Below are 26,067 nucleotides of genomic sequence, written 5' to 3' on the forward strand. Positions count from 1 at the left end.
TTGCTACAAAATAGCTCGAAACACTATAGTTGGGCACCAGAGTGTGGCTGCCTGTGTTCCAGGCTGGTTTCCATCATCGCCAATGTCAGAACTGAATGCCGATGAAAAGGCAGTATCTTCGGACTTGCTGCTGCTCGGAGCATCGATCAGATCAATCGCTGACAAAGCGGAGTCCTGAGATTTGTGACATTTTAAAGCGTGCGTCATGCATACAAAGGCTGCCAAGTGACTTTGACACTACCTTGTCTTCGGAGCGCATTAAAAAAGTTCCGCCTTGCTAGGAAAAAAAGAACGATATCGAAAACGAAATTTTATTTGTGTAATTACAAGCCAAGATGACTCAGCATGTTCGTAAGCAGTGCAGAAGGCTCCGATGTCTATTGGCGAAGTCGTTGTTAGCGGGCAATGAGTGTGGTACCGTGTCTTCGTAGTACGTTAAAAAGTGCCGCCTGGCAACGAAAAAGAAAACTACGTCGGAAACTAAATTTCAGTTCTTTGACTACAAGCTAGATGCTCAGTGTTGTCATAAGCAATGCGGAAGGTTCCAAAATCAAAGCATGAAATCATCATTAGCGGGCTAACGATGCTCAGTGCACGCTAAGGAAAAAGTTAGTCATTGTGGCTGCACGTTGTTTAGGACTAATGTGCATGACACTTTCGAATAGAAAAAGGAGGAAACAGAAAAAAAAGGGCAGTATGTTCAGGTGTGACATTATCTGTTAGCAATGTGTTCTTTGTTTGCATGTTTATTTTAGTAGCCCCTAAGTGTAACCTTCGTAACTTTGTAATAAAAGCAACATACCATTGATGTATTGATGTAACATGCTTGCTTTTACAGGCATGTTTTGACCACTGAATCAGATTGAAACCAGTGACATAAAAATGTAGTATAAAAAAATAAACAAGCTGGGTGCTGACACACGCTGCAAAGAGAGAGCTCAAAGAGGTCATAGTGACTAGTGACCTTGAGACAGGAATAAATTACAGCACAGCAATGCAAATGTTGCTGAGGTCTAGAAGCCTGATAAGCAGGTCAAGGTTACCATCCACACTAGTCATTAACAGTACTATGAACACAGAGAGATAGAATTCATTAATGGTGCTTGTTATGCTATAGAACATTAACTGGTAGCAGCCATAGCACTTCCAGACCCAGCAGTGCAGAGAGGTGGAATGTTGGAGTACTCTGAAAAACTTTCTAGTCGCTCTAGGACAGGCGAGCAGTGTGCATATATAGTAGTGAGCCTCTCATAAATATGCTGCACTGTTGGGTGGAGAGGAGGTGCTGCAGGAAGGAGGCTAGCCTTCGTGGGACAGTTACTGCACTTTTTATTCTCTCTCAAGGGGGGCTCATACCACTTACCAAAATGGGCCCAAAGAAGTTCTCACGGCTATTGCTATAGAACAGAGGCTCTCAAACTTGGTTTGGTTTCTGGGAGTGCTTTTTGGATTCCCCGAGCACCTTAAACAAAGCATGCCTCAGCCCTCCCATTCTTTTATCAACTTTATTTTTGAACTGACCATACTGGAATTTCTTACAGCCATGCTGTGCTGTAATTTATTCCTGTCTCAAGGTCACTAGTCACTTTGACCTCTTTGAGCTCTCTCTTTGCAGCGTGTGTCAGCACCCCGCTTGTTTTTTTTTTATATACTATGCTTTTGTGTCACTGGTCTCAATCTGATTAAGTGGTCAAAATATGCCTGTAAAAGCAAGCATGTTACATAAATACATCAACTTGTAGTCAACTGAAGTGAAGATTTTTATAACTTAACAGCCACACTAAATTTGGGTGAGCTTTAAATTGAGGCTGGTAAGACTAGAACAGTTTTGCAGCCTATTGTTGGGATGCCTAGTGGCATGCTGTGGGAACTCACATTGAGTCTAAACACTCTTCCCAGACGCAGAAATTGGCATGATGTAGACGATAGTCATTGATGCAATGCCAAGCTGTAAGGGGCACAAGACAGCTATCTATTTTAAATGATGTTTGTTTGTATTAAAGCTCGGCGTTGGAATATTTTTCACACTATGCTGCTGAGACATCGCCAGCAACGACATGTACATGCAATGTATGGGTGCAAAGATGGGTCTTATTGGAGCACATTCATCAAAGGTGCCAACAAATGAGCCATGCTTCTGTGTTGAAGCAGCAATGTGGTCATGGCAGAGGTGCACTGTTTCTATCCTTGTAAGCCGATATAATTTGCATATCCCGAGGAGGCGAGTGAGTGCAGCTGCACATAACTAGTGCAGTGCCAAATGCACAGCCTCCTATATTCCGTTTCACACTTAGTGTGCAACATTGTAGAAGCTATGCAAGTAGTGTGCTTGCAAAACCATATTACGCCACTACGTATAACGCGTTGCTTAGCAGTACTTCTTGCTGGAAGGAATTGGTTCATGACTTCTGTGAACAAAATGCACAAGCATAAAAGACACACACAGGGACGAGTTTGACAAGAGTGCTTTCATCCTGTTAACCTTGTCTCCTGTATGTGTCTTTTATGTTTGCATATTTTGTTGTTTATAGAATTATCACTTGTACTTTCAAAGCCTCAGTGAAGTTTTTTACGCAAACATGAAAAGCGACATGCTTCGCCTTGCAAATCATGAACAAGGCAGTCGGACATTGATTTATTGAACCCTCTGATTGTAATTTTTACTGATGGTGAACTACTTTTGGGAGTGAATAGGGATGCCATCTATGTATCACTATCCCATGTGCTCCTCTCGAGGTCTCTATGAGGGCCAGGATGAAAACATGGGAAGAGGTGAAACAAAGTGCAGGATATTGCCAATACCAGTGCTTGAGCTTTTTCACAACAAAAGATGCTTGTCTGTACTTGCATGACAAACTACTTTTTGTGTGCGTATGTAGCCAGCGCAAAGAGGCATGCTAGCTTTGGCAGTGTTGTGCACTATGTATGAAATCGAAGGACCTTTGCTTGTATATGTGGCTAGAGAGCTTTCCTCTTTTCTACTTTGTGGATGTCTTGCTTTTATGAGCTGAAATAATGAGCTCTTTGTTATTTATAATTGCTTTTTGTTACAGATGACACAAGGAGAGCTCAAGTTTGCTTTGGAATTTGAGCATGTGCTGAACTGCATCCCACAGCCAGAATACCGTCAGCTGATGGTTGAAGCTATCATGGTGCTTACCCTTCTGGCCGAGCACAATGTTGTCACATTCATTAACAAAGTGATAAGTATAGATGGGTTGGTGCACCATGCCTACAAGGTGTTCCTGGAAGATCAGGTAAGCACAATCTTTCAGGCACAGATGCTGCAGACTTCTCTCAAAAGGGCCTTGAAGCACCTCTTTGTCAATTGCAAGAAACACTCGAATAGGTACAGTGCCTTACAAGCAATGTCCCGAAGAAATTCTTCCAAAACATGCAATCAGAGCAGAAAAGCTAAAGGTGCAATGTTCCGCTTCTGCTTCGTCACTCAACTCAGTTCACTATTTTGCCTTGGCTTTTGGCTCCTGAAACTATGCCAAGCTTATCATGGCTGTGTCTACTTGCCATTGTTGATGGTGATCTGGCTTTTACCGCTTTCTTGAGCAGCAGCGTGAGCGAGTGCAGGCATCACATGCTGGCTGCTCCATGATAGCATGATGGCAGCATAATGGCAGCAGTAGAGTAGCAAGGGTGCACTGTAAGAAACAATAAAGAACTTACTTCGCACTATATTTGAGAGCGGTGTGTGCAATGTAGGGCTTGTGCAATTTAATTAAAGTGTATTGTACCCATTGCGCATTGAGAGAATCATGGTACTCAAGGGATGGTTCATGGCCCCTTTAAACACCAGCTGAAGTGAAATTTTTACGACGTATTTTCTAGCAGTATGTCAAGAGAGAGTGAGTGCAATGGGAGTCACGTGGAAAAACTTGTTAAAACTGAAACCAGAAAAAGGGTGTCATTACCAAGTGCTGAAAGTGATATGTAGGGAACACCACTTGAAACCATTCAGCCGCATAGCTGTGGCGGTTTGGCAGCTCACTGCTGCCCATAGCAACCGCAGAAAGCAGGCACACATTGCAAATGTGTACTGTGAGCGACTTGAACGCTGATTGCATGAATTTACCACATTGCAGATGAGCACCCGTGAGAGGAGAGAACTTTTCTATCACTGACAAGGGAATGGCACTGCTGGTGCAGCTGTTGCGTAAACTTTGTTTTTCATTAGAATCAGCACAGACAATGCAAACTTCTGATTCATCCTGATTGAATGAGGCCACTTACACACCACCTTGCGCAGTGTTGAATAAAACAGATTGCCACATATCTTTCGGTGCTTTTGGTGCTTCGAAAACACATGGATTCTTACACCAAGTGCAGCATGTGTTTCTGTGTATGCACCCGACAACTACACAGCATTTTAGCATGGTGCTCTCACCTGGCGTTTTGAAAAATTATGCTACAGTACACAACTAAGGGTTGCCAGGCCACCCTTTAGCCTTCAGTCATCGTGCCAAACCATCTAGAACCCACTTGTGGCCAATGGGCCCAGCTTTAGGCAAGCTCTCCAGTTCTCCTTGGTTCATTACATCCGGCAATTCGCCTAATTGCATGATACACCGTCTGGCGCACATATCGTCTGCTACAGGACCTTTTGAACCTTTAAAGGGACACTGAGGACAAGTTGAAGCTTGCCTGTATTGATGGGTTACCACATTCTAATGACAAAGAGGCTACTCTCACTCAAAGTGGAGCTGTTTTAGGTTAGAGAATGTCATTAAATTAAATACAGGTGTCGCCATCACCGTCCATTTTCACAGGCAAGCTGCGGTCCATCACGAGTTTTCTGAGCACGGATCCCCAATACTGGGCTACACCGCTATTCACTTACAGATGATGGTAGTGGAGTTGTTCTTGGTCTTGACATTGCAAGTTTGAATTGAGTGGTAGGATAATTTTGATATCCAATTTTCTTGAAAATAAATGCGTCATTTGCTGCCAGAAAAACATCAGCATAGCCAGAGGACCACAGAATCTATTTTTGCTAAGGACAAAAAAGTTTGGTACAGTTGCTCTCACTGTCCCTTTCACGCCCAGTGTTGCTACTTCAGGACATACCACATGTGCCTTGTGTACTCATTTCCACATGGAGCTTAATACAAGTTTTGATGTCAGTATGTTCCCTGTAGACTTCTTTCTGATGAAAATGTATGACTTCACTGCAAGGAAGCTCTGTGCAGGAAAATGGGGTGCAAATGCACAACTGCCAAGCTAGCACTCAACAACTCCTTATCTCTTACTTGCGTAAAAGTTTGTGGAAGAATAAAGGTATTGCTGCATAAAAATTGTTTACACTGCCTGGGCCCTAGATGCTTGCTTCTATTGTTACTAGATGCATGCAGTGCTTTTGTGTAGGACAATGCTGTTATGGGTCCGTGCAGCTTAAGTATGTGTGTTTCATTAGAAAATATTATGCCAGCAGCTGCAAGAAGCACAAACTTGAACAAGGAAAGGGAGGGGAAAAACTTCTACCTGCTGAACAATGGATGCCCTGTTACCCACAGAAGAGCTTTTCAAGACTACGCCCACCACCCTCCCACATTCTTCTCTCACTGCCTTACACATTCACGCATCCTACTCTTGGCCTTTCCTCCTCAAATGGAGGGGTCTAACTTGGCCAGCAGACAAAGTCTTTCCCCTCCCTTCCTTTTTTTCTGGTTTGTGTTTCCAGGGCCGTGCTTCCTTGATGGGGTTTCTTGCCGATGCGGAAAATTCACGGCATCTTCACCTCTGCCTGCGCGCTGAGATGACAGATCTCGGAATCATGCACACATCACATGCCACGTGTTGTCACCAGCGGTCTAAAGGCGCATAGGCACGGACTCTATTTGACTTAGCGCTTAGACAGTTGGAAGCCAAAATCACAATTCACATCACAGTACATGTTAACGCGGTGTAGAAATGGCCAGATATTGGTGCTGCATGGGCACTGCCTGCGGTGTACGGAAAGGCACATGGTGCACCTGCTCATAGAGTTAATAACAGCTACACTGCGGAAGGAGCATAAGTGCGGTGTTCAACTACCCAACTGCGAACCTTCAGAGCACTCGGAGCCTCAAAAGTCAAGTCAGGAACAAAAAATAAACAAATAGCAGTGGATGCAGAAAGGAGAGAGCGAAGAGATAGTGAAAAGCGAAAATAAAATAAAAAAATAGGACGAGACTGTTTTATGCCCTCAATGTTCAGCTCACTGAGTGGTCATGTATAGTGCCATATCTGTTCCATTTTCAATTATCCTCTCATTGTGAGGTAATTTTATTCATTGTTTTCATGTAACGCATGTTTGGACATGCATAATTTGCTTACATCTCTTTTTTGGAGGCACTTCTATTAAGACGAAAAATTTTTCTGGTCCTCTCAAGTTCGTCTTAAACGGAGTCTGTTGTATAGCAGTGCTAACAAATTCCTGAACTTGGTTTTTAAATGTGAGTACATTAGCTTGCATAAAGTAGCTGTTACGATTTTTTTTCCTTCATAATTTAGTCGGTAAAGGATTAAATGCTTGCAACTACAATACTAGTTTTCTAACAAGCATGTTACTTTGTACCAATAAGTTTCATAACATATGCTGCACATTTGCCAAAATAAAACTGCTTCAGTTAGCCTTTTAGCATGAAATGCTGCTTTACTCCACTGAGAGCAGTTCTTGCTTAATATTGCTTTTTTTATCATAGTTTTTATTATGGTAGCGCTCAACGGTTAAGAGAAGGCCCACACTTTCGCTTTTGTGCCTCAGTCGCCCATTGTGGTCATATGCCACTACCACTGAGGCTCCACAACAGCCATATAATGCTTGAGAACCACCGGCATCAATCCCTCTGATGATTTGTCATTTTATGATTCCAGCAGTAGTGTAGGCTGCAATTTGATGATGACATTTAACCGATGGTGTCTGTTGTCGCCCTACCAGTAGAAGTTTTCTGCAGCTGGTGCCATTGTGTGGGAGGAAAATGAATGAGGGCTGATGTGGAATAGGGGCAATGGTGGATTTGCAGCAGGTGTGGGTGACAGCGAGATTGCCAAGTACAAAACTGGCATGGTGCAAGGGCGCTGAATTGGTAATTAAATGCACAAGATAGTATGAAATAGAGAAAACATATTGAGATGTACATAAACTCTAGGTGCATTTCATGGTTTCACCTTATTCAGGGTGCGGGATAGGACATTTCTTAAAAAAAGAAGTAGGGTATATGTTGAGACATGCATAAACTTCAGAAGCAATTTAGACTTGTGTCTGATTCTGGATGCGGGATACAATATTTTCTCCAACATAACATCGATGAGCACAAAAAACAATTATAGAACTATGTAGTACTTTGTTTGTCACATGTTACCTGTTTAGTTTGTACTTGTTAAAACTTGTCTCCATTTTTTACTTTCTTGCAGAAGCTTTGCAATGGTGATGCCACTTTATGTTGCGCCACTGATGGTGTTCCCAAGAACAGCTGCAACAAAGTGGCCAATCTCTGTCAGCACTTCTATGACTCTGCACCAAGTGGTTGTTATGGTACCATGACGTATCTCATTAAAGCTGTTGCACAGACAGTTGAGGACCTACCCAACACAAACCTTGACTGCACAATTAGTTGAATTTGGAGCAAGACAGTGCATGAGTAATCTGTGTGGATATTTTATGGGTGTTGTCTATCTCTGGAAGAATCTCAAGCTGCCTGTAAATATCAGCAAAATGACATTGCACAGAACAGCTTTTACCTCCAAATTCATGAGATTAGAAGAATATTTTCTTTTGCATAACATATTAACTAATAAGCACATCCTGGTTCAACAAAAGAGCAGTTATCCTAACTTGATTACTGGCTGAATTAAATGTACAATTTTCGAAGTGTTATCATAACAAAGTATGCCACTGCAAAATGCATGTTTAAAAGGACAGAAGTGTCATTTCTGTGCAGTAAAGCTATTGTACTTATGCAGTGTAACATAGTATTTACCATGATAATATGCTGGTAGGTCGCGTTGCAGTTTAGAGGTTGAACTAATGCCAACAGTACGTGTAGTAAGGCTTGTGTTGTTCGCTGTATACGTGGACTTGAGTACTTTGCATGAAAATGTTATCTTCTACATTGTGAGATGTTCCTGTTTAGTTGCATTTTTTGATTTGTCAGAAACAATATGTATTAAAGGGGCCTTGTGACATTAAGCATATGGCTTTTATTCTTTGTATGATGCCTGAATGTTGAAGGTGATTGCCAAATTGTAATATTTAATATTTGAATCTTGTCAGGAAATTCTTGTTTCAAGCCTATGGTGTCAAAACGCAGCGGCAATGTTTTGCAGTGGAAATGAGGTGGCGTCCAGATTGGACGCTGTATCTCTGATTGGTTCGGCATCCAGTTTGAACTTAGTTCCTGTATACTCGGGAAATGGATCCAAAACATGATGTCGCTAAGTGCTGTAAGCTTTTCACATGGGGTATAAACTGAAAAGAAGCACTGAAACGAAACGAAAACTAATAAGAATAACTCTAGGGGCAACACTTTCCATATCGCTTCAAATTTTCATGAAGTTGACTCAGGTAAGCACTGCTGTTCAAACTGCTGATACCGACAAGGCAGCGAAGAAAGAAAAAGGCCTGTAGACGCACCGCGAATACTTTGGTCAAAAATGTGAAAAAGAAAGCCAAACAGGAAGTGCAGTTTGGGAGGTAAACGGTGGTCACCTTCTAACCCCTACTAACAAAAAAACATGGGTGAGCTTCCTTTGTTCAGTAAGTTGCCCATGTACTGTCTCGGCTGCTTACACGGACGGACGCCGCCATCAAAATGCATTGCTGTGGGCTGACCTGGCAAGGCAACAGTGCATGCAAGCTTCTGCTGCATGTGTGCAAGGCGAGATTCTGTTTGGTAGCGTCTGATCGTGGCAATGTGAGAGTGAAATGTGTTTTCATCTGATGTATGTAGTGTGAATTTTCTAAGTAGAATAACTTTCGTTGGAGTGCTGAGATTTCAATAATACTTTTTTCCACAGGTATCTGGAACGCATGAGTAATCACTCCCTTTAACCATAATAATCTACTGTAAAAGATATGTCTTAGTGCCCCTTTAAGGTACTCAGTTGTGTTGTCCTGCTGGGTCCGTGATAGTTTACTCCTTTTTCTTTACCCAAGTTGTTCTGGTGTGCATTTTCTTCTTCAGTAGCCTGGTGCAGTGCCTCTTACCCTTTGCTAGGGTTCTGGGCTATACTTCTAGAGAATTTAAATGAACCCCTTGGTGCGACTTTCCATACTAGATTTTGTGTTTACCCATGAAAGCAGCACAAGGACCTGGCCTGTATATGAAATTGTGCAGTGTAGCACTAGGAATCTTTATGTATCTTAAGTTTGGCATGTGACCAGCAGTTCTTTCCTTCCTGAAGAAAACACTTTTCCGTTCAAGCTTCCATATACTGTTAGAAAGATAAGATTTCAGATCATATTGCACCTCCAGGCTGCCTGAGTAGTTCTTAAAGTAAACATTGGAATCTTGTGTGCTAAAGGAAACAAAGTTTCTGCGGGGTCAAGGGACTATTTGATGTGCACTGTGAACCTGGAGCACTTTCTAGAGTGTTGCTAATAGTAGTATGTGGTTTTCATGCATCTGTGCCCAGTGGTTCACAAATGAATTTCTATTAAAAAAAATTGTTCTCATGCTGGGCAACCAGCAGCATAACTGCTTCTGATTTCGTTCTTGCCATTCTTGAAAGATGTTCCAGTTTGTTCCCATTATGTGCAATGTAGTTCGCACAGTTGCAGCAGTTGGTGCGAGGAATTTCTCATTTTTGGAGGCAAGAGAAAAAATTGCACTGGTATGTTATCTTTTATGTACTTCATGTTCCAGTGATTCGAGTAAGCAGGTAAAACCTTTCAAGTTTGTATTCATGGGGGGCAGCTGAGGCACATTGGTCTGACATCTTGTGGACTTTTCTTGTTTCATGACTCTCTCCCTAACAAGTACTGCTGCTCAATTTTATGCCGTCTGAGCTACCAACAAACAGTGCTGATATGCACCTCATGCATTCAGATTTTGCCCTCTGTAATACATCTTTCCTGACAAGGTGGAAATGGGCGAAAGCTTCTTTCAGCAAGTGCTTGGCACTTCACTTCGCTTTGCAGTTTTTAATGTTTTACAGTTCGGAAGTTACGAAATAGAATTATCAGAGTAATTAACTGTTCTGTCAAACTGTAAATTTCATGCCTAATAAAGTTAGGTCCATTGGTGCATTGTTTAGAGTACTACGCAGCGAGTTTCCAACCGTATCAATTAGTGAATTGTTTTGTCATGACTGCGCAAGAGTGCACTGCGAATTTACTTTCATTGTGGGGTTGGATTGCATTGAGCTGTAGTGTACAGTCAGAAGTGATGTGTAGCCAAGAGACGTCTATCATAAGTGTCAATAAAGGTCCGATTCAAAACCTCCAAATATGTGCTCAAGGCTCTGTGCATGGAGCTGTTCGCGCCAGGCTGCCAGTCGGCGGTCGCGCATTCTTGAGGAAATGCACGCGCAGTGGACTGGGGCCACATTATGGATCGCTCTCAAAAAATAATCTCAATCAGCTCGCCTAATTAGGTGAGCAACATCCACACTTTCTAGAGCAAATCATGGTCGGATAATTCAGCCGTACTACGCCCATGGTGAAACTTTCAGACATTCCTTCTTCCCCCATGCAATTGAAATGAGGAATGACCTGCCAATGAGTGTTGTGGAACAGAGTTATCTGCATGCATTCGAGCGATCTCTGGGTAACCATCTGCTTGAAAGTGCCATTTGATGCTTGACTGAATGTACTGTTTTATGCTGATGTATTTAGTGCTTGTGAATAATGCTGTTTTTCTATGAAGTTTTCATACCCTCTCTGTAAGGACCCTCGCACGAGGGTCGACAGTATGGTTAAATAAATAACGTCAACACTTCAGGGACGTTTATGACGTCAGCCAGTGATGCAAAAATCAATATGGCCACCGGTCACGGCCGAGCAATAGGAGCAGGGCAATGAAAGCGTTTTTGAGACTGTTTCCGATTGAGAGCGATCCGTAATTCGGCCCCTGGCGGGGACGCGCATTCACCACTTGACATGTGCAGCAGGCAGCTGCGGTTGGTCACCTCCGCTATGGATATATCTCAAGAGAAATACGGCAAATGCCCGTCGATCTGCCGCGGGGGCTCGGTGATTGGAGCGTTCGGCTGCCGATCACAAGGACGCAGGATGAAATCTTGGCCGCGGCGACCGCATTTTGTACAGGCGAGACGCAAAAGACACCAGTGCGCTGTGCGATGTCTGTGCATGTTACAAGAACCTCGGGTGGTCAAAATAATTCGGAGCCCTCCACTACTACTCTCAAGAGCAATTTTGACATACACAGAGCATGCCAAAAGTGAAACCTTGCTGGTGGCTGAGTGGTTATGGCGCTCGGCGCTCGCCCGAAAGAAGCGGGTTCGATTCCGGCCGCGTCAGTTGAATTTTGATGGAGGCGAAATTCCAGAGGCCCGTGTACTGTGCGATGTTAGTGCACATTAAAGAACCCCAAGTGGTCGAAATTTCCGGAGCCCTTCACTACGGCGTCCCTCATAGCCTGAGTCGCTTTGGGACGTTAAAACCCCATAAACCAAACCAAACTTTGGTAATGCTTGTTACCGCCAAACAACATCAAACTGCCTTCGTTTGGTTTGTGGTGGTTTAACGTACGTACCAAAGAGGCTCGGGCTATGAGGGACGCTGTAGTGAAGGGCTCCAGAAATTTCAACCACCTGGGGTTCTTTAACGTGCACCGACATCACACAGTGCACGGACCTCTAGAGTTTCGCCTCCATCGAAATTCGACCGCTGCGGCCTGGATCAAACCCGCGTCTTTAACCATTGAGCCACACCGGCGGCCGTAAATCGCCTTCCACTTGCTTGAATGCCCCTAAATGTAGCTATAGCAAGGCAGTTGGCCAGGTGACTGCAACGTCGTCACACCATTGGCTGAAGGGGGAGGGGTAATTTCGACGGACTTTACCGTTTCATTAAAGGGGCTCTGAAACGCCTTCCGAGGAGGCGACATTAACTCACTTAATTACTTCACTGTGTTGCCATGACAACCAGAGCCAAATAATACTCTTCTACACGCAGCAGACGACCCACAATCACGCGTAAAAGTTGGCGAGCCCTTCCCGGCGACTTTTTCATGCTCACGCCCTCCCCTCTGCACCCCGCATCTGCATAGACATGGTTAGAGGTGGCCATTGGTTAGATCCTTTCAGACGTCAGGCAGCTACTGTGGCCGCTGCCAATAAGCCGCTTAGCTCCGGGGGGTGGGGAAGCTCCGCTCTGAGAGGGGGAGTCGGCAAAGGAGCGCCTACCTTCCAGCGTGCAAAAAGTGACACGAGAGGAGAGGGAAAAGCGCGAAGACGCTGAAATTCAAATTTTAACTACAGATAACTCAGCTTCTACACAGTGCATTTAAAAAATCCTTGCTGGACACTATTCGTGAAGCAGCGTGCTTCAATATCCCAGGCATGCCCCAACATTATTAGAGCCCCCTTCACAGCCCCTTTAAGGTCTATCTCGCTCATGTATGTCAAAAACCTCCTCCTAAGACTTTCCAAAAGGTTCAAAAAGCCAGTGCTACCATTTTATGTGATTGTGCCAAGTGCACACAACAGTACACCAAGGAAGCACTTTTTGGGAGGTTATAAAAATGTTCTCGCTGCCAGGCATTCACGCTCACTACACACATTGCTCCGTCACAGCATCGAGGTGCTCAGTGACTGCTCTGGGCTTTACGCTTCCTTAATCCTTCCCACCCTTCATTTCCCGAGCACCTGTCGCGGCAGGAGCGACACGGACGTGATGTCGGCACGCGTAGGAGATCGGTCATACTAGATTCGCTTGTCAGTGTTGAGCTGAGTGGGAGCCGACAAGTATCCAGTACAGTTGCTTGTGCAATGCAGCGCACCAGCCCTTCGATCCAATTGGGCTCCCTTTTGTTCTTTGGAATGTGTCGCGGAAACAAGGTCACCAACTCCGTAAACGATCTATGACACAAAGAACACCATGGGCTCCCATTTAATTGTCCACTCAGATTAATTTGGGCAAATTTTCTGTCTCTATTGAGTTCGAATTATCCGTATTCGACTGTACTGCTGTAATGAGTGCTCACCGAGCACAAGACTCATTGTGCCAAATATAGCTGCGATTGTGTAGGAAGCCCCTTTACCTGTTTAAGAAACTGATATCCCATTAGATTAACATCTGGTTCACTACAGCCTGCACAATCTTGTCGCATTCAGGTCAGCATATAACGAGACACGATTGAACCTTAGTAAATAGCAATCTTGCTATTGGGAACCTCGGGAAATATGAACTGTTGCAGCTCCATTGCCGAGAAAGCAACACAGACCCGCCTGAGCACATCTCAAATACAAATGTGCAGGTATGAAGAGAATGTGCAAGTTATCCACATATTGTGGGTAAAGAAAAAGGGAGTGAGTTCAGAAACTTTCTCATATCAGACAACTCTTTGTGCACAAAAGTACCTTTTTATATACTTTATTTCTGCTTGTGTATGGGCAGCTTACATTTCACTTCTGAAATACTGTTGCAATGGCTATTAAATACTAGAAGTACTGAAGGCAGTTGAATACGAGTACTCACACTGTTCACACTGTAGTAGCTTGGAAGAATTTTAGTTTGGGATAATGGCAGCTCCCTCACCAGCTGACAACATAGTGTCTACAATGTAATGACAGTTTCCAAGTAGACAATATTTCATCTTATCACTGGGAACTGCTGACAGTTGCAATAACAGCTATGGTGCAAACACATTTGCACGCACGGGCATGTGACAAATGCATTTTTCTGGATGAAAGTTCACACACTGCAGCATGTTGAAGTTCTTGAAAGAACGACATTTTCTTACACAGGAACCAACAGTTTCACTCGGCATAGCAGGCTTTCGGAACAAGATTACACAGAGCAAACAACGATGATTACAACAATCATTACACACTTCTCCAATTCAAAAAAGTAGGGAATAAAAAGACCGAGCAATGCCCATCTTATTCACTGGCAGACGCTACTTCATACATAAAGTAACAACATTTGTTCTAGCATCAACTGTTCACTTCATGCAACAACTGCATAACAAGCAGAAAATGCTAAACAGATGCAGTCTGCTCTAGTGTGGCTGCATGAAAAGATGATCACTAGTCTTTTTTTTTGTTTGCTTTTTCTTCTAAAATATACTTTAAGTGAAGCATGAACAATTTTACTGAGCTCCTATATGTGGCAGGGCTATGTTTATATTGTATTACGAGATACCTGTACGAGATGAGCGCTAAGTGAGAATTTTTGAATAAACACAGTTCACGGCTATGACAACACAGAACATCGGGATCTAAATGCCTCCCAAGCCAATACATACAGACACATATAATACGTATATAATGCATGCACACACACACAAATGCGCATACGAATCCACGCAGACCAACACGGTGTGTCGTGGTGTGACGGAACATTGGCATCAGCCTTTGGTAGGCTGGTTAAGACTAGCAATGACTCTGGGTCATCATGGCTGCAACACTAGTTCAAGCCCTTAACTGCTCCAGCTCACCAACACCACATGTTACACAGGTATTTTTGCTTTTAATTTCCTTTTTCTCAAGTAAAAAAAAAACCATTTAAACCTGCACAACTTCAACATGTAAAGCACCTTAAGCACTGCATTAATCATAAGGATATCCATGCATTGCAGGTTAAATAGACAAAATAAAAAATTTGCCTTTCATGGGTGCCTTCCTTGCCAAGCTGACTGCACTAAGGTAGATTCTTGTAACTGTGTGATTGCGTCACTAGTCACAACAGGATTTTTCTACTGCCAATAGACATCTTTCGGATACCAAATTTTGAAATAACCTTTCTGCATCTCCTACAAGCATTAGTTTTCACCACTTACGATTTTCCATCATGGTCAACTGCCTTTAGCAAACACTTTCTTGAAAAAACAGCAAAACATCTCATTCATAAATAAGATACATATTACATAGTGTATATCTGTAACTCTGTCATGCTGGTGCAGCTGGCACCTTTTCTCGAAAGGCTTCCAACAGATGTCAATTGCTGCCTAAAGGGTAGGAACTGGCCAAAGGTCCCGTTTCGTGTTCCCAACGGATGCAGCACAGTTGGACTGGTATCGTATAACAATTCTTTTGTTTTATCTGCAATGTCGAGCGGCTAATTTTAGCGATATCAGCTGTGCGGTGTTGCTCAAACCTCTGAAGGACAAAAAGAATTAGATGGGATGGAATAGGGACAGAACTATACTATATTCTGGCCCATGCTATATGATGAGTGTCACACAAATTAGTAAAGGATCATGCCAGATACAAGGCACATGAGAACACAAGATAACAGTGAAAGGCGGGCTAGTTGGTTGTTCAAACTTGTATGGATATTGTAACCGTGCGAACGACAAGGGACATGTTCCTCCGTACTGTCTGTTTCTTTCTTCATCCCTTGTCGTTTGCGTGGTTACAATATGCATACATGACAACGCAAGCACAGACAAAAAAAATTGCAAATGCATGGTTGAAATTGCCTAAATAATTTCATGTAGTCTGCAATGAACATAGACTATCCCAAAAACCGAAGGGAATGACAGCAATCACAAGTGCATTTATGATGCAATGTCTACAACACATACCCTGGCCAAAGATCTGCCAGTAAATTTAAAAAATGAACACAGTGACAAACAAAACAGTTACAATTCAATGCAGTTCCACTATGAAGTACCTGCTAGAGGCATCGCAACCCATCATGGCATCAAACTCACAGAAGTACTGGCCAACTATGAAGTGCAAGTAGCATTGGATGCAAGCACTTAATTTCATGCTTTTTTTTTTTTGTGCACCAGTGCTACAGCTTGCATATTGATTACTGTGGTGTTGGTCGCTCCCTACAGCAGACCTACCCTCGAGTACATGCTAATAACGGCCACTATAAGACGTGTGCCATATTTCACCAATACGTGTTCAGAACTGCAAGCTGTATGTGCACGAGTCTTGTGTGTGTGCTTCATAAATGCAAATTCGGCAACACCCACCCTGACCTTCCTTAATGGCAACGGCTTCCACAACACAACGGTTAGGTACACTGAAGGACAGACAGCCACACCTTCGAGGTCTTAGTTAACTGGCAGAAAACACGAAAGGCAGGCATGCATTTAACATGCAGCAGGTGTCTTGTGTGGTCAATAGACAACCGGAATGTGCCAGACAAAGAAGCCTTTTCAGAGGGACGGTTTACAAACCTTAAAAGACAAGCAGTTCAGGTACCTGCTGAAGCATGCCTGGCAAGGCTGCTTCAAAGACTTGATAAGGCAGGCAACTCTGCCCTATGGCTCAGAACTACAAGCCAGGTATTCAACTGAAGTCCTGTACTTCACCAACACAATTTCGCCCTCGCACCACCAGTCACGCACTTTCCTTGACAATTTTCATGTAGCAGCCACAATTCTGAATTTTGTTTTTAACATTTCTACACAGTAACCAGCACATTTATATCAACACAAATTAAAAGCTTTTTCTCCTACACTGCACACTTTTTGCACTCTGATTTTGCACAGAGATCACATATTAAGGTCTCCATTAAGTAGCACCACATGTGGCATCAACACCTGCCTTCTAAATGTCGGAGAATTAGAAAATTGCCACTGTCTGTAAACACAGCTTCCAGAATGGTTGGTTCATTGAACTGAGTGAATGGTGTCAGAATAAAGAAGTCAGAACTGGTCAGACGGTGAATGTTCTACTGTTCTTAGCAAACATTTCAGTGGGGAAGCTCTAAGCGTATTCGGGCGACTTTCCCCGGAAGAGGCTGCAAGCTACAGCAAGGTAAAGGCCGCCTTGCTTAAGCGATTCCGACTCACCACCGAGGGATTCCGAGATAAATTTAAAACAGGGAAGCCCACAGATGGCGAAACGGCAACCCAGTATGCGGCAAGATTAAGTCACTACTTTGATCGGTGGATAGAACTTGCACAGCAATACAGTACACTTCGCGAGCTACTCATCAAGGAACAATTCCTGAGTAGCTGTCACCCGAGCTTGTCGCTGTACCTGAACGTAAGAAGGGCCAAGACTCTGCGAAATGCTAGATCTTGCTGACCAATTTCTTGAAGCTCAAGGAGGAACGAATCTGGCCAAGATTAAGAATACAAATTTGGAAAGCGCGGGGAAAACCGACAGCCGCGATTCCCGATTTAGCCCAAAGGCTAAACCAAAGTGCTACCCGTGCAATAAGTCAGGCCACTACGCGTCTAATTGCTGCAACAGAGCTACGAACAGTAGCCAAACAGCTTGTTTTAAGTGTGGCCAGAAGGGGCACAGAGCCACGGTTTGTCCGAACACAAGCAAGCCCATTCCCCAGGTATAGTGTGTACGGGCCTTCTCAGGTCGCCACCTGAAGGAAAAGATGAAAATGACTTTGTAGAACTAAAGAACGGCAAGAAGGTACCAGTCGTGAATGCCGTAGTGAACGAGCTACCGGAAGCCGAAATGAACAGAATGCCTGTCCTGAAAGGGAAGGTAGGAGAAAAAACAATTACAGTGTTGCGAGATACGGGAAGCAGCGCTGTAATCATAAAACAAAGATTAGTGAGAGATAAGGATCTCACTGGAACGAAGAGCCTCGTGCGGCTAGTGGATGGCTCATCGCAGCGCTTGCCGGAAGCTGAAGTACATGTGCGGACACCCTACTACAGCGGGAAACTAACTGCACTGTGCATGGAGCGCCCCATATATGACCTCATATTGGGCAACATAAAGGGGGCAAAATTTCCAAAGGACCCAGAATGTAGCCACGAGGCAGAGAAATCCGAATCCTGCTGTTCGGAATGGCGCAGTGATCGCCAAGCGAAAAGGAAGTGGCGAAGGAAGCGCGAGCGTGCTAGCTCGAGCAAAGGAACAATCAAGCAGAGAGCTAAGAACGAAGAATGGAAGAGTCCCGCAGATGAACGCTTCGAGGAAGAAAAAACGTTTTCGCTGGAAAGGACGGGCACTGCAGTAGAAAGCCGCGCGGAACCGAAAGAAAGGCCATCGAATGGTCACAGGGAAGCAGCAAAACGCGAAAAGAAAGCTCAAGAGGACAAGGTGTCAAACTCCGGCTAAGCTCAGCTTGGGGCAGGTTGTAGACATGTTCATCGTGCTATTGTGCACATTACTTCAGCTGCCTTTTTTCAATCACACAGGAAAATTCTGGAATGTGACCAAGAGGGTATTCACACCGGTCAATATTGGGAGCCTGTGTGCTTTGACGCAGGTGCCCTGGAATTCACTGATAGCCTGTGTGTGCATACCAAAGTGCACAATTATTTTCCGAGTCGGAAAATATATCTGGAGGGTTCTGCTGGGTGGGAACAAAAGCCCATGTTGACTGAGAAAAACACCCGCGACTCGGAAGAGACTCTTGTTTCGCCAAAAGGCAACTGTGAAGGTCCTCGCGTGCGCATTACGGAAGCGCAAATAGGAAATGTATGTGGAAGTATTGGCTAAAGTACGTGTCATACTTGTATGCTCTCTGTGTAATGTTATGCTAATGTGTTGCAGAGTTGCGGCATGTATTAAAGTGGATCTTGACGGTTGTCAAGTATTATGTGCGTGCAGACATCATTGAAGTGATGTGTGCATTTTGGCATTCGATTTCGGGTTTTGGTTTGCCGATCTCTACGTAGACGATTACGTTTTCGCATCATGGACGGTTCAACTAACTAAGTACCGTTGTCAAGCTTGCTACGATACAAAAGTTACCATAATACGCAAGCTCTGTGTGCAGTTTCACCGCAAATGAGCCAGCAGTTGAGGCGGGGAAATTTTTTAGTCTTCACGACAAAAACGCACAATACTGCTGCGAACATAATGTGTGCACACACACATTTTTTACTTTTGCTATTGAAGGAGTGCTCTCACCCAAAAGGCCAGCTGAAACTCGCCCGCAGTCACACCTGATGAAGGAACTAAGTGGGTTCCGAAACGTCATGTTATTTCATTGTTTATTGGCCATTCTTCTTTAACTTAAGTTCAAAAGCGTTGAAGTTGTATACGCATTCCAACCATTATGCATGTCTGACAGAAATCGCAGGTGCAAATAACAGAGTCGAAGGAGAGAATGAAGACCAAGAAAGAAAAGAGGAGTTGCCGCCCCGCCGCCGCCACAAACTGTGCGCGATATTCAAGCGGTTGGGCAGCACAGGGAGGCCCATTCTGAATGTTACCGCTGCCACGAAAAGTTCACATCCAAGCGCGAGCTGGAGTACTACATTCGAGTGCACACCAGAGCACCAGTGCTTCCCTGCGAGTTCTGACCGCTAGAGTTCCCGACGGGCCGCATGCTGTCACAACCACTGCTCCAGGAAGCACGGGCGCCCATCGCTGTCGTGTTTGGCAGAATGCCGGCATTAAAAATCGAAGTTGGATTAAAGGGGTTTTGGGAAACAGTGACATTGAACAGATCCTGTTTCAGTCAGGTCATGTTTAATATAGGCAGATTCCATTTGGGTGTGGACCAGTTTTGAGCAGGATGTGCTTTGTCAGTGTGTATTCTATATACCACAGCTTAAACGGTGCCATATTTCGATGCTCTTCTGTAATGATGCAAATATATGAGAACAGTACTGAATAGAAGGCATTCAAGATCAAAGCACAGTGTCTGTGTCTTAAGGGGGGACACGGTGCAAAAAAACGCAATTTTGGGCCAAAAAGTCCACTTTTGGATTATCCTCGTTTTCGATTCCACGACTAATAAAGAAGCTCTCGGCAAAATTTTATTCACGGGCGTGCTCTAGAAACGCAGAAATTCTCGTTTATTAAAAGCTCGGCGGCGCCCGCGCGTCGTTCCGGGTCGAGGAAAATGGCCCGCAATCGCCATTTTCAAATTGCGCGCGTGGAGCGTCTGTTAGGCCTAGCGAGCAGCGAGTACCCTTGAGCTGAAGGCTGTTCGACGAACGTTCCAGATTTCACAATCTATTCATGTGCTCTGCGCAAAGTATCCATGTCCTGTGCGCATACACTGGATTCGCGGCCATGCCCAGGATCCACATAACATTCAAGCGGATGCTATGACTCATCTTCATACATTAGACGATCCGCCACCTTCCCCTCTTCCCCCAGATCCGTTCCTGTCCCACGTTTCCGATTCCGAAGTTCTGCGCCAGCGAACACGCGCTCTAATTCCTCCGTGTTCGCACCCTCTCCCCCGTAGTCTTACTCGGCAGGAGGAGGTATCCGTGCGCCGGATTCGGGCAGGGGCGGCTCTGACACCATCTGTCCGTCAACGGTGGCGTGCCAAAGATCTGCCACTACCTGACAGGTGCCCTCACTGTGGCGCTGCACCGGACATATGTGATGTGCGGCACTTGTTGTGGACGTGCCCAGCGACGGCTGCTATCAGAAAACGGCTCCTCAGGGAGGTTGGCCTGCTGTGGAACCGCGAAAGTGACTTCGTGAAGTGGACAATGGACAACCGTTTCCTTAACAACCTCTGCGACTACCTCAGCGCAACGGTTCTTCACTCCTTCTTTTAACTTTCAATCCCGTGCATTCCTTCCCCCTTTCCTTTTTCAACTTATGCCTCATGGCACACTTCTCGAATAAAAAAAAAAAAAAAAAGAGTACCCTTGAGACAAGCGTCGTTTCTTCCTCTTTCCAGCGAGCACGCGCGCTTCCGTCGAGAGTACAGCAAAACAACAGAAAACGCAAAAATCTGAAAACGGCAAGCCCTGACTGGCTAGCAAACCGAAACTTGAGCTGTGATTGGCGCAAACGCAGCACGTGACGTTTTAAATGTCGTTTCACGCTATGCAAGGCCTCTCATTGTCAGACCACGCTTGATCGCATCCTGCGCCGAATCTAGTCTCTCTGCTCCTCTGGTTTCTTCAAACATATATTTTTGTTAGAAGAATGCCAGCTACGAAGTTCGCGTCGCGGAGCAGCTTCGTTTTGCTCTTGTGTTTCCTGTTTTCGCCGCGGGAGGGAGATTTAAAGCGCCTTGACTCCGCGGTTGACGAGCGCGCGTAGTTTCGGATATGGCGTCTACGTCACGCAGCTGCTCCTCAGAAAAGGCGAGTTTCGGCAGATTCCGATGAGTCAGCATCAGAATTTTGTGATGGTGGTAGCAGCGAAGACTCTGGAGATGACCTTGACTCATCCGACTTCAGCACGGACGGTGAAAGTGCGTCAAGTAGCCCCGGAACGTCGAGAGGTTATCCGCCGGTAAGTTTCGTTTTCTACTCCGAAGCGTTTTATCGCAGCCGAGATCAGACCTAAAGACATCCGGTGTGTTCTAAAGGTCACGGTTCTTATCTGCAGGGTGTCAACGTCGTTTGGGCAGGACCACTTGTCGGCGGCAGCACAAAGAGTGGAGTTTTGCGCGAGAAGACGGCCGGGAGTTGACCTCGGCGTTGCGCTCCGCAGTGCCACGCGGCGCTTCGCAAGAAGCCGTCGACTTCTTCGCGCTGTTCTTCACGGCAGAACTAATCACCGAGATATGCAACATGACTAATAAATATGCGTGGATGCACATTTTGGAGAAGCAGTCTTACAGTGAGAGAGACGGATCATGGAAAGCAGTGACTCCCAATGAGATGAAGTTTATCGGACTTCTCATTTACATGGGTATGGTACAAGTGCAGCGCTTGCACTGCTACTGGAACACGCGGAAATTATTTTCTGGTCTTCTTCCGCCTTCGGTAATGTCAAGAACACGATTCAAAGCGTTGCTTGCATTCCTCAGTGTGTCCGACCCTGAGAAGACAACTGCCGCATCCCATGGCAAGCTGCGTCGCGTAGCTTTGCTGCTGAAGCAGATCAACGCCTCATCCGCTCAATTTTTTCAACCTGATCGGAGCCTCTCCGTTGACGATAGGATGGAGAAGTCCAAAGGCAGATCCGGAATTAGACAGTACATGCGGGACAAAGTTATCAAATGGGGATATAAATTGTGGGTTTTGGCGGACTCCAAATCTGGTTACACTGTTCAGTTTAGTGTATACACGGGAAAGCGTGAAGCACCAAGTGCACGTGGGCTGGCATTCGATGTTGTGACGCGGCTGGCAGAGGACTACTGCAGTGGGCCACTGCGCTTAGCACTTGCCTCACAGGAGAAGCATTGAATGTGTTTGGCCGAATGCCGGCTCCTGACTCGAATGACTACGATAAAGTGAAGCTCGCGCTGCTCCTCAGATTTCGGTTGACAGAAGAGGGATTCCGCCAAAAGTTTCGGAACGAAACGCCCAACGACCACGAGACTCCCTCGCAGTTCGTGTCTCGACTGGGGAACTACTGGGGAAGATGGATAGAACTGTCGAAAACAGACAAGACATACGAGGGGGTGAAAGGGCTAATTTTAGCCGAGCAATTGTTGGAAAACTGTGCGCCTGCAATGGTGACGTTTATAAGAGAAAAGCGGAGCACGGACCTGAAGGAATTGGTTCAACGAGCAGATGAATGTGTGATGGCACGAGGGACCATCAACTTTGGCCGAAGAGGCTCCAAGACGGATAGCCTGGTCGCTGGCCAGATGACCGAACAGCCGCGTGGCCCGGGGACGCGTGCACGATGCTACATCTGCTCGCGACCAGGGCACATTGCGGCACAGTGCAGGGCGAACCGTGGCCCTCCAGTGCAAAAGAATCGGACACCATCTACCTCCGGGAATGTGTCTACATGTATTGAGGATGGCTATTTAGAATTGAAGGGTGGACAACGTGTCCCGGTCGTCAGCATGACTGCGTTGTCAGGGGCGCCTGACTTGCCGGTCGTAGAGGGCTTGATCAGTGGAAGGAAGGGTCGAGTGCTCAGGGATACAGGTTGTAACATGGTGATCGTCAACCGCAGCTTCGTGAAGGATGAAGAAATGACCGGTGACTACCGGATCGTGTACTTGGTAGACCGCTCTGCTAAGTTCTTGCCTGAGGCCCGCATTCATATCGACACCCCATACTACCGAGGGGAAGTTACAGCGGGGTGCATGGAGGAGCCCCTCTTCGACCTTGTCCTCGGAAACATTGAAGGGGTACGACGTCCAGGAGCACCAGATACTGAGTGGAAACCGCAGAATTCGGAAGAGACAGAAGCTCCTCCAAGGGAGCACCATGATTCGTGCGACAAGTGCCCCGACCAGGTTACCATGCCCACGGCGGCGGTAACGACCCGCCAGCAAGCGGCCCGACAATCCCAAGGGGGATTCCGTAAGCTACGGGCGCCTGCTACTCTCCCTGATGTCAGCCCTGACAAGATGAGGCAAGACCAACGGGAGGACAGCAGCCTCCTAGTTTGCTTCGAGGCAGACAAGCAGAGAAAGAGGACGAGGTGCAAGGGAGGCAGTTCGTTCACATTCGGTCTCCGGGATGGTCTGCTGTACCGAGAGTACGTTCCAGGCACCGGAGCGAAGACGACACAGCTCGTGGTGCCCCAGAAGCATCGCGAGAAGGTTCTCCAGTTGGCACATGGGGGGCTGATGGCAGGGCATCTCGGCAGAAAAAAGACAACAGACCGCATTCTCGCGGACTTCTTTTGGCCGGGTTTACAGGGAGATGTGAGCAGGTTTGTCGCATCGTGCGACGTATGCCAGAAAACCGAGGCGCGAGGCGCAGTGCGGAAGGTTCCCTTGGAGCGGGTGCCTCTCGTTGACACCCCCTTCAGCAAAGTCGCTGTGGATATAGTGGGACCCCTCAAGCCTACCACACGCCGAGGCAACCGCTATATTCTGACGGTGATAGATTACGCCACCCGATTTCCAGAGGCAGTAGCCCTGCCAAGTATCGAGACAGAGAGCGTCGCCGAGGCACTTCTGCATATATTTGCACGGGTAGGAGTACCGGAAGAGATGCTCAGCGATCGAGGATCAAACTTTACTTCCGAACTTATGGCTGAGGTGGGGCGCCTTTTATCTCTGCGGCTGAAAACGACGACTCCCTACCACCCCATGGCGAATGGTCTGGTGGAGAAAATGAATGGCACCTTGAAGAAGATGTTGCGTCGGATGTGTGCTGAACAGCCCAAGGACTGGGATAGATTCATCGAACCTCTTCTTTTCGCTTACCGGGAGGTAGCCCAGGCGAGCACGGGTTTCTCACCATTTGAGCTCCTTTACGGACGCAATGTGCGGGGACCGCTTGCCATCTTACGAGAACTGTGGACGGGCAGTAGGATTGAGGAAGAGGTGAAGACAGCTTACGAGTATGTCATTACGAGTATGGAGGGAGTGGGACCTGACAAAGAAGAGCTATCTGGTCTTGCAGCTACCTTAGACAAGCCAGGCACTCCATGAAAAAGGGGCTGAGAGGCGAGAACAATCAATGACCATGGGGCATTCCAGAAGACAAAGGGTCAAACTGGCGTATGTTTCAGGGCATTTCAACGTTCAGGATAGGTTGCAGAATTTTGGAAGAAAGTCTGCCAGTGTCACTAAGGTGTTACATGTCCATTCGTAAAGTAACCTTGTGACCTGGAGAATTGAACAAAATAAGCAGGTGGAGCTCTCATGTGATAAAGGAAGATCATTGGTTCCAAAACATTATGCTGAATTAAAAATGCAAGTTGTACAAAATGTATTGTTGTATTTTTGGTTCATGAATGCAATGGCTGTTGACTCTGTTTTGATAGGTGTATAAATTTGTGAGCAATTGTCTGTCTTTTGACAGCTTAAGTATAGTAATCATCTGCATGCATCGAAAATGTTTCCTTTGGAACTTGCTTTTTTTCAGGCTTGCCCTACTGAATTGACACAGGCTTGAAAAGCTGTTATGCGAGATTTAATTCTATATATGTAGTGTCATGCGCATAACACCATATAAGCTTCTGCATGTGTGATCTTTTGTCTCAGTGGATGTAATCTTGTTTTTGCATGCAGGTTTGAGCTCCAGGGACCACAAGCATGGTGTACCTTCTGGACAGAACTTGCCAGGTTCGAATCAGCACTTATTCTTCATATATGCTTTCCTGCAGATTGTCTTTAAAGAGCAGGTTGAAGGATACCGAGGCTTCAATTTAATGAACTGTGGTGAATGACGGTGATATGAGCCTCTGATGTTCTGGAAGGTTGCTTTCTGTGATATGCGAACTACTCGCCAAACTGCGACCACTGTGAGTTCTGTTTATTGATGCAAAAAATTGTAGAAGGGACCCATGCATCATTTTTTTAAACTTTAGCCGCAGCCTCCTTAGACACTGTCTGAGGAGCAAATAAAACAAAAAATGGCAGTGTTCTGCGTGCTAAACTTAGCTAACTGCCATTTGTTTAGTTATTAAGCCTTTCTATGTGGACTTAGGACAGTGCCTGTCATGGTGCCAGTAATGCAAGTGCTTTGGATGGATTTCAAAGGCTACCCTGTTTTGTTGGTAATGGTGGAATTTTTTGCAGCTCTAAATTCTTTCTTCGACTGCATGCAGAATTCATTGTAGGGATGTAGTGAAGAACAATTTCTTCAGGCCTGAATTCTCCTTAAGGCCAACCTGTATTGAATGAAACTTTTCACAAGCATCCACAGCTGTTGATGAATGTCTCCTCCTCATTCATATTTTCCCTAGCTCCAGATGAGCTGGGCATTGTTGGTTCCTGCATTTTAATGAAAGTATTCTACCTTTATAACACAGGTTCAGTCATCACACAGAGCGCCCATGGCACACCTCCTGTGCAAGATTCAACCAGTGAAATGCACACTGTGAGCCACTGCATGGAGTCGACTTCTTCCGGCATGGGTAACCGCCGGGGTCAACCCACAGGAAAGAAGCTGCACGAATGCACCGACTGCAGCAAAGGGTTCAAAAAAAGGTCCCAGCTAGTGGCACATCTCCGAGTCCACACCGGCGACCGCCCATACCGATGTAACGACTGTGGAAGCAACTATTCACAAATCTTCAATCTGAAGACACACCAGCGCATTCACACAGGCGAGCGTTCTTATTGTTGTGACCACTGTGATAGGAGCTTTGCACGGCGTAGCCACCTGGTAAGACATCAGCGTACTCACACAGGCGAGCGTCCTTACCATTGTGAACTTTGTGGTAGCA

At 45.6% G+C, this 26,067-nt stretch overlaps 2 protein-coding genes across 3 annotated transcripts in view; both read left to right on the top strand.

Moving 5' to 3' along the window:
• Positions 1 to 10,440, top strand: part of LOC144115131 (putative phosphorylase b kinase regulatory subunit alpha) — a gene marked incomplete at its 5' end in the record, with an annotated part of 60,588 nt that extends 50,148 nt beyond the window's left edge. The window contains 2 exon segments of one of the 2 annotated variants that reach the window (XM_077649303.1): positions 3,054 to 3,257; positions 7,408 to 10,440. In XM_077649303.1, coding sequence (XP_077505429.1) covers positions 3,054 to 3,257; positions 7,408 to 7,611 — 408 coding nt within the window. 2 annotated transcript variants of the gene reach the window in all.
• An 11,873-nt stretch (positions 10,441 to 22,313) lies between these two features.
• LOC144115133 (protein NYNRIN-like) lies at positions 22,314 to 25,859 on the top strand. The gene is made up of 2 exons (XM_077649310.1): positions 22,314 to 24,961; positions 25,651 to 25,859. The coding sequence occupies exon 1, from the start codon at positions 22,436 to 22,438 to the stop codon at positions 24,323 to 24,325; it is 1,890 nt and encodes a 629-aa protein (XP_077505436.1). The 5' UTR covers positions 22,314 to 22,435; the 3' UTR covers positions 24,326 to 24,961; positions 25,651 to 25,859.
• Positions 25,860 to 26,067: the final 208 nt, after the last annotated feature.

Source organism: Amblyomma americanum, chromosome 1, assembly GCF_052857255.1.
Source record: "Amblyomma americanum isolate KBUSLIRL-KWMA chromosome 1, ASM5285725v1, whole genome shotgun sequence".
Classification (NCBI taxonomy): domain Eukaryota; kingdom Metazoa; phylum Arthropoda; class Arachnida; order Ixodida; family Ixodidae; genus Amblyomma; species Amblyomma americanum.

Excerpts from the sequence above, each read along its gene's own strand:
- LOC144115133 (XM_077649310.1), top strand. The coding sequence starts at position 22,436 with ATGGTGACGTTTATAAGAGAAAAGCGGAGCACGGACCTGAAGGAATTG.